General features: G+C 44.2%; 1 protein-coding gene across 5 annotated transcripts in view; it reads right to left on the bottom strand.

Annotated features, from left to right (window-relative positions):
• Positions 1-1,978: 1,978 nt before the first annotated feature.
• Positions 1,979-8,762, bottom strand: part of LOC119329100 (chromatin structure-remodeling complex protein SYD-like) — a 30,981-nt gene continuing 24,197 nt past the window's right edge. For all 5 annotated transcript variants that reach the window (XM_037602098.1, XM_037602101.1, XM_037602100.1 and 2 more), the window contains 10 exons: positions 8,657-8,754; positions 8,466-8,573; positions 8,301-8,358; positions 7,996-8,217; positions 5,724-7,911; positions 4,463-5,626; positions 4,262-4,336; positions 4,124-4,189; positions 3,271-4,041; positions 1,979-3,168 (listed from right to left, as the gene is read on the bottom strand). In XM_037602098.1, the coding sequence (XP_037457995.1) occupies positions 2,201-3,168; positions 3,271-4,041; positions 4,124-4,189; positions 4,262-4,336; positions 4,463-5,626; positions 5,724-7,911; positions 7,996-8,217; positions 8,301-8,358; positions 8,466-8,573; positions 8,657-8,754 (5,718 nt within the window). In that variant the 3' untranslated portion in view covers positions 1,979-2,200. The remainder of the gene's footprint in view (positions 3,169-3,270; positions 4,042-4,123; positions 4,190-4,261; positions 4,337-4,462; positions 5,627-5,723; positions 7,912-7,995; positions 8,218-8,300; positions 8,359-8,465; positions 8,574-8,656; positions 8,755-8,762) is intronic.

Below are 8,762 nucleotides of genomic sequence, written 5' to 3'. Positions count from 1 at the left end.
TGGTAATGTTACTGTCTATAAAGCTCGACTTGTTGCGAAAGGTTTTCGACAAGTTCAAGATGTTGACTACGATGAGACCTTCTCACCCGTAGCTATGCTTAAGTCTTTCCGAATCATGTTAGTAATTGCCACATTTTATGATTATGAAATCTGGCAAATGGACGTCAAAACTGCATTCCTTAATGGATTTTTAAAAGAAGAGTTGTATATGATGCAACCAAAAGGTTTTGTCGATCCTAAAGGTGCTAACAAAGTGTGCAAGCTCTAGCGTCCATTTATGGACTGGTGCAAGCATCTCGGAGTTGGAATATATGCTTTGATGAGGTGATCAAGGCATATGGTTTTATACAGACTTTTGGAGAAGCATGTATTTACAAGAAAGTGAGTGAGAGCTTTGTAGCATTTCTAATATTATATGTGGATGACATATTGTTGATTGGAAATGATGTAGAATTTCTGGATAGCATAAAAGGATACTTGAATAAGAGTTTTTCAATAAAAGACGTCGGTGAAGCTACTTATATTTGGGGCATCAGGATCTATAGAGATAGATCGAGACGCTTAATAGGGCTTTCAAAAGCACATACCTTTTGACAAGATTTTTGAAGAAGTTCAAAATGAATCAGTTAAAGAAATGGTTCTTACCTATGTTGCAAGGTGTGAAGTTGAGTAAGACTCAAACCCGACCACGGCAGAAGATAGAGAGAGAATGAAAGTCATTCTCTATGCCTCAGCCATAGGTTCTATAAAGTATGCCATGTTATGTACCAGACATATTGTGTACCTTACCATGAGTTTGCCAAAGGGGTACAATAGTGATCCAGGAATAGATCATTGGACAGCGGTCAAAATTATTCTTAGTTACCTAAGAGGAAGGAAATGTTTCTCGGTTATGGAGGTGACAAAGAGTTTGTCGTAAAGGGTTACATCGATGCAAGCTTTGACACTAATCCAGATGTCTCAATGTCTCAATCTGGATACATATTGAAAGTGGGAGCAATTAGCTAGAGTAGCTCCGTGCAAAGTATTGTAGACATAGAAATTTGCAAAATACATACGGTTCTCAATATGGCAGACCCGTTGACTAAATTTCTCTCACAAGCAAAACATGATTACACCTAAATACTTTTTGGGTGTTAATCACATAGCGATGTGAACTAGATTATTGACTTCAGTAAATCCTTTGGGTGTTGGTCACATGACGATGTGAACTATGGATGTTAATCACATAAAGATGTGAACTATTTATGTTAAATCACATGGCGATCTGAACTAGATTATTGACTCTAGTGCATGAATTGTTTTGTTGCTCGCTACTTGGATATGCATTGTTAATAATGTTTCACTTTATAGCCTACTCGTGATAAACTCCAGATAAACCAAAAACTTTAATTTATGCAAACCATAAACCAAAATAGTAGTCGAATTGTAATCATCTGAATAAACCGAAACAACATACAAAAAAATATTAATAGACAAGCCGGTTTACTTAATTTGTTAAATCGTTTAATGTTGGTTCCGTGCTTACACATATCATGGGGTAGAGATGGAACTCGTGTTCTCTTTATTTTATTTTATCACGTGATACATATTATTTTCTTGTTTATTTCGGCAAAATACGGACGGAAACGGTGACAGGCGCGCTTCTTCTGCGCTAGTTTCCGTCTAATCCGGCAAGGGGTTGGATGGAGTTAGCAACCCGATGAGCTGCGCGCAGCGCGCCGGATCAACCAACGTCTTGCTGCACGAACGTTCGCGCTGGATCCGAGTCCAGAAAACAAAGTGCGGCTACAGAACTATCGTCGTCGAGCACCTTGCATTGCATAGGTCTCGATGGCGTTCAGGCTGACCTTTCAACAGCTGATGGCAGGCAAAACAGCGTAAAAACACACCGTTCTGGCACTGCAATTGCTGCATCAGGGTCCAGACCCCACGTGTCATCGGCACTACCCGCCGTAGAGGATCTCAACCAACTGCATCAGGTGCAACAAGGTACTACTAGCATTGCAAAGGGACTAGGTAGTTATAACTTATGTACCAACAACTCCTCTGAATACAACAGGTTTCTTAATTATGTTCTACATACAACACTTGCATAAAGTCTAAGGTACTTCTCAGTTTCATCAGCCCAAACATGCTCTGTCTGATCTAACGGCAGAGGTTCTTCAACGCAACATCTGCTTCCATTTTTGCACGCTAACTACTTCCCATCAGTAGCCTCCGCCTCCTCAAGGTTGGCAGGCTCGGTAGCTGCAACGGCCTTGCCCTCTTCAGGCAAAGGTGGCGACTGCGCCGTATCAGCCTCGCTCGGCCTTGGATTTTTACCATCAGGTGCAGTTTCAGTGTTGAGCACCTCCTCTCCCACGACAGCAGGAGACTCATCAGCCACCACGTCTGAAGTTCCATCCGTTTTCGCTCCCGCTGCGCTAGGAAGCTCTCCTGTGACTGCTGCCATAGCCTCGCAGGATGAAGGTTGCTGCAACAGCTGTTCAGCTTTGGCTTCTCCAAGCTTAGCATTTTCACCATCGGGTGCTGGTTCAGTGCTCAGCAACTCTGGTTCCTTCATAGCAGTCACCTCTGGAGGTTCACTAGCCTCGGCTACCACGCCCTCGGCAGACGGAAGTGGCAGTTGCTGCCTGGTTTCAGCTTCTCCCAGCATAGCTGTTTCCTGAACCGACTCTATCTCCATAGGACTAGGCTTGGTAGAAACTTCTGCATTTTCCTGGGATCCAGCAGGTTCTGGCTCTGCAGCAACTGCTTCAACATTATCCTCTTGGGAGGATGCCTCTACTTTCTTCTCTTCTGGTTCCGTACCAGGTATAACAGAAGTTTTTTCTGGGAGACGCACAGATGTTTCTATACTTTGATCAACTTCGGTACTAGCATGCTCCATGGAATCTGGCACTATAGCAACTGGTTCGACTTGAGTAGGTGCATCTGCTTCTTCATTTTGTTCCGGTCCTGTAACCAAGGCTACAGCAGTGGTTTCCTCTTGAGGAGGTATAGATGCTTCTTTACTTGGATCGGCCTCTGTACCAGCATGCTCCACCGCCTCTGGCTTTATGGCAGCCAGCTCAACATCTTCATTTTGAGTAGGTTCGTCGACCTCTTTCTTTGCTTCTGGTTCTGTAGCGACAGCAGTTCCCTCCTGAAGAGCCACAGGGGTTCCTGTGCCATCATGATCAACAGGGTCAGGAATTACTGAAATAGCATAACTAAGTTCTTTGTTCGGTGGGCTTTGATGAATAAAGCAAGCAGATAAAGAAGTACCTATTCCATGTTCTAGACATCTTCCACTCTCCAAATCCTTTAGTTCTGTCGTAGACACTTGGACGCTGCCAAGGGCCGTTGTGCCATGACCATCCTCAGAAATAGCAACGTCCGCATTGCATTCGTGCACATGAACAGCAGTTTCACAAGTAGGCTCTGTGCAGGGTCCATCTCCTGGTTCTGCTCCTCTAGCGACAGCTGAGATGTCATAATGAGTGGTTTCTTTACTTCCCACATCACCAACATCAGCTACCTGGATAGAATCGTCCTCATCTGAGTCTTCCGAATAACCAACTAGATTCATAATATGAGAATCACCATCAGTCCGACTACGATTGGAATTGCCACCACCAATTTCACCAGAAGTTTCTTCCAATTTCTCATGTTCTTTCGGACAAGGAGATACTTGTTCTGCCAGCTGATTTGAATCGGTCGATCGTAAAGCAGCAGGCAAATCACTTGAAGATCCTTTGGAGACACTATCAATCTGCATAGCTTCCGCTTCAGCAGAGTCTTGGTTGGCATCATTCATATCAACAACAATAACTTCACTTTGCGGATCAGTGTGATCATCTCTCACTGGGGCAACGTCCTTATCTGAGGCTTCACAAAAAGATTGGCTGCCTGCCAAAATAGTTTTAGGGGAATCGTCCTTTTCACCCTCACAATCTGCATATGTTGGACATGTGGGCAAGTCTACATCAGCTCGCTGTGTTTCTTGTTCCCCACCAGACGAAAATGTAACATCAACCATCTTGTTTTCTTTATCATCTGTACATATGTTAGATACACTATCCATGAGTAACTATTGACCATGCGTTAATTAATTCAGAAATTTAAAACCTGACTATACCTTTCATAGATGCTTGTTCTGCACCCGAAACCATCTCCCGTTGTGCCAAACTATGAGCCTCAGAACCTGAAAAGGTGCAGATGTGCATGAGCCCCCTGGCCCGTCTCTACTACAACAGAAAGTAATAACAGAGCATACTCTTATCATCGGGACTCGGCATTTGTATGGTGCACTCAATCTTAGGCCCAGCCAACTCCATCCCTTCTTTCAACTCTGGCAAAACATAAAAAAGATACACTAGCTGGATAAGAATAACAATCAGCATACACCAGGGAATGTGTACAGGATCATGGTTGGTGGGAGAGAGAGGGGGAAAGAGGGGATAGAGATAGGGAGTACCATGTGCACCATTTCTGGGTGATTTTTGTTCTCCTGATTCTACCAATGAAGTAGTCTGAATGTTGATACTGGCCTTTGTCTCATCAGCATTTACTGCGCTAGACTGGCTAGAAGATTTGGATTGGTTTGGCAGTTCTAACTCAAGCTCCGCTAACCGTACTGGCATCGACAACTCACCAGATACATTACTCTCAGGATCCTTGCGTACTTCGCAAATAGAGGTAGCATCATCTCTAGACGCGTCAACTTCTACCATGCTGCCCCCTCTATCAGAATGGGTGGATGGAACATTGTGAACTTCCTCAGAGTCATCACCAGCGTTCATAGCAGCAGAGGCCAGTACAGACACTGATACATGACTCTCAGGATCCTTTGTTACTTCACAAACCAAGGTGGCATCTTTATTCGAGTGGGTAGACGAAGCATTGAGTGCTTCCTCAGAGCCATCAGTGTTTACAGCAGAAACGACTTCAGGAAGAGTTTGTTTGCTTCCCAACAGCCCACCATCAACTACATGGGCACAACTGTCCTCTCTTTTGTCCTCTGAAGGAGAATATCTTCCTAAAGCTATATTGGCATTTGCCTGAATAAGATTGTGATCCGTATTCTTATCCAAAGTTCCTTCCATTTCCTCTGTTTTCTTCCCAGATGCAAAAATTTTAGAGCCACTGTTATCTGAACTTCCTTTCCGTTCTGCATGCTGGTTTGAGTCCGTTGATTGTAAAGCAGCAGGCAGATGACTAGCAGAACCTCCAGGATTAGTGTAAAGTGCTTCAACTACCATAGTATCTTGCTTAGGACTAGTCACATCAATAGCAGCAGCCTCACTTTGCAGATCACTGACATCAGCTTCTGTGGGGGCAAGAGTATCGTTAATATCCTTAACTGAGGCATCAAAAGGGGTTTGGCAGTCTGGTAACATCACTGTTTTAGAATCACCCTTCTCCATTTCCAAATCACCAATTCTATGACGAGAGGCTAGGTCCAAACCAGCAATGCTATCAGTTTTATCCTGGAGTGTGTCATTTGCCGCACTGTGTTGGAGTATATTACCATCAGCAGTCTTATCATGTACTTCATGCAGCTTATGTTCATCATTTGCAGATGTCAGTTCTGCAGCCAAAACCATCTTTGTTTGTCCATGTATGGTATCAACTCCAACACCTGAAAAAAGGCATCATGGGCATCAGCATGAGCCATTGTTACTACCAAACAATGAATAATAACAGCAGAGAGAGAGAGAGAGAGAGAGAGAGAGAACCTTGCTTGTCACCCATGGAAAGAATACTTTCTCTGGATATGGGAAGTGCAGGAGTCTGGGTGCTTAGACTGTTATTTGTTTCTTCAGTACATGCTGTAATTGACTGGGTAGCAATTTGCTTTGGGGCATCTAGTATCCCCGTCGGAGTAGACATTCCACCACGTACATGACTCTCAGCATTCTTCTGCGGTTCGCAGACAGAAGCGGTGAGAGGCTCTGCCAGGGCGGTTTCCTGTTGCTCAACTGAAGAAACACAAACCGCCGTGCTTGGGCTTGCCAATATTTCTAATTTTCTCGCATCACCTGTCTGCTTTGGTCCAGCTAGTCGAGCACGACGTTCACATGCAGCTGTTGCGGCTTTACTTCTGGTGCGTGGTTCAGAGGCAGGACCTTTCCTCCTCCTACCTGATGCCTTACTGGGAGCGACACTATTGACCTCTGAAGGCACTGTACTGATGTTCTTACCTGAATTATGAAGTGAAGAACTAGGTGCTTCGACCTGGACATTTGCTACTTCACTAACAGGATTTAGCAATGGTTTTTCAGTAACCGTTTCAGAATGTGTGGTAGTGACCACAGAACACACTGCAACATGGTCATTCCCTGTCTTACATGGCACTTCAGGTTGTGTGGCTGCCGCTAGAGGTGCTCCTATGTGCAGATTTACTGGTTTATCTTGAACATCAGGATTGGTAGGTATCCTAGGAGTTATATCAGAATAAGCAACATGGGCATTACCGGAACCACTAGGAAGTGCAGCTTCACTAATGGGAACTGCTATAGGTGTTCTTGGTTGAGAGTCATACCCAGACTTGTCATATGGAGGAGAGTTTATATTTGGTAATTCCTTGGGAGTATCTTGAAGTGAACTGCCATCTTTTACATTCACTGCTCCTAGCTTCTCAGCTGTGCTCGTGTCCGCACCAACATTGTCAGTGGTACCAGGAATACCATCAGATTTCTTCATAGCTGCTCTTTGCCTAGTGCTTACTCCAGTATCCTCACCACCAGGCGCTTTCTTTCTGCGACGGCGTGAAGCACTTTGCTTCTCGGCAGGCTTATCTGCCAAGAGAATATGTGATGCTTTCAATATTCCACCTGAGACGGCAGTTAAAGTAGGTACTGATGCAGAAAAAACTTGCTCAGAGCTCACTTGAACAAATCCAACATTTTCGTTGTGAATGATCTTTGGCATTAGTAAGCTGGCATTGTCCGAGCTTATTGCAGTTCCAGTGTGTTTATCTTCGGCAACAGGTGTCGTACCTTCAGGGGCGGAGATGCCCTTAACTGCCTCTGGCAATGACGTAACAGGCCTACCTGTAACCAAATCCTTCTGAAATCTTGACATGAGACTTGCAGGCATATCCCCTTGAGGATATGGAGAACCCACAGAAGCAGGTCCACTACCAATTGCAACCACAGGGTTTATATTAACATCACCAGCACTAGATGAGGAAAGAGATTTTGGTTTTCGGCCTCGTCTGCGAGGGGTTTCAACTGTTTGGGTCTTTCTGCCTCTAGATGTAGCAGGAGCTGGTGGATGAGGGGCTGCACTGGCAGCTACTGGGTCATGACCGCTCTCTACCGCCGGACCAACTTCCTTTGCTATAGACCCTTCCAAAACAACATGGTCCGTAACTTCAGTACCAATCTCGGGTTTCATGGTAGCAGTTGGTACAGCAGCAACAAAAGCAGTAGCCTTAACTTCTGCACCAATATCTGGTTTGATGGCAGCAACTGGTGCAGCAGAATGGGTGGTAACATCTGGACCAGTAGAATGGATGGTAGCAGTTGGTGCTGCAGAATCGATGGTACTTGCTGGTGCAGAACTGCCAAGTGTAGTTCCTGCCTCTTGTTGGACAGCTTTTGCTGGGGACATAACAGGAGATACTGAAACGTCTGACCTTCTAGGTCTACCTCTTCGCCGCTTTGCTGGTGAGGAGTCTGGAACAGACGGGACTGGTGGTGAGGAGTCTGGAACAGCCAGGACTGGCACCGTTTTGGCTTCGACTGGATCTATTGAACTTTCTTTTGGGTCTATTGAACTTTCTGCAGGTACCTCCAACTTACTCTCTTTAGAGATATCTATATCCTTCAATACACCACCAGGTTGAGGTGAGTCAGGAGATTCAGCCTGACAAAGTTTTTCAAATTCTTCTTCGGTCCATTGATCCTCATAAGACCGGACCTACAAAGGATATATAATGAAATTAGCAAACAAATACTTCAACCAATAATAGAGAGACATACAGAAGATGATAATGCAACTGACCTCACGAGCACGTTTTCCCCTTCCGTAATGCTTTGTATCAAGGCCGCCAAGCTCGCCCTTCTTCCTCACATTTACCTTCACATTTTTTACATTTGAAGACTCGTAAATCTTCATAGCATGACAGAAGGGCTTCAGATCATCATCAGACACAAGGCGGGGTGGCAATACTGAGGGGTCTAGCCCACTAACTGAACCATCCTGAACAACCTTTAGCCATACAGCCTACAAGGGGTACAAGAATCAAATTGGGATGCACAAAATATTAGCAGAAATAAACATGTACAAAGTAAAGGAATTTAGTATACCATTTCATCATCTAGTCTTTGCTTGTCAATAGATTCAAATATGTCGATCTCATCTTCGCTGCAAGGAGAGAAATGTGATATGTCATGTAATTAGATAAAGTACCAGGAGTGACAGAGATTGTTAAAACAATGCTTAAATAATACTAACAGCAAACTCAGTCTTACCTGCGGGCAAGAATATTATTCAGAGCATCATCATCTAACACTGGAGCTGATTCTTCCTTTTTACACTCACGTAGAAGTGACTCAAGATACTCCCTCCGATCTTCAGCACTGCAATTGTTACCATCTAGCATGAAGGAAAGGAAAAAAGAGAGCTAGAAAAGCTAAAATCTTAACCGAGTAGAAGAATTGACCTTGTGTTGTTGTCGAAAAATCCAGCAGTTATACTCTGATTAGCAACGCCTAATTTATGTTCTGCCGAAGCCCTGACTTGCTCTTCTACAGTTCGGACCTTAAATT

The sequence above is a fragment of the Triticum dicoccoides genome, chromosome 7A (genome assembly GCF_002162155.2).
Source record: "Triticum dicoccoides isolate Atlit2015 ecotype Zavitan chromosome 7A, WEW_v2.0, whole genome shotgun sequence".
In the NCBI taxonomy this organism is placed as follows: domain Eukaryota; kingdom Viridiplantae; phylum Streptophyta; class Magnoliopsida; order Poales; family Poaceae; genus Triticum; species Triticum dicoccoides.
The sequence above is the reverse complement of the archived record's forward strand: the minus strand, read 5'-3'. Positions and strand labels throughout refer to the sequence as shown.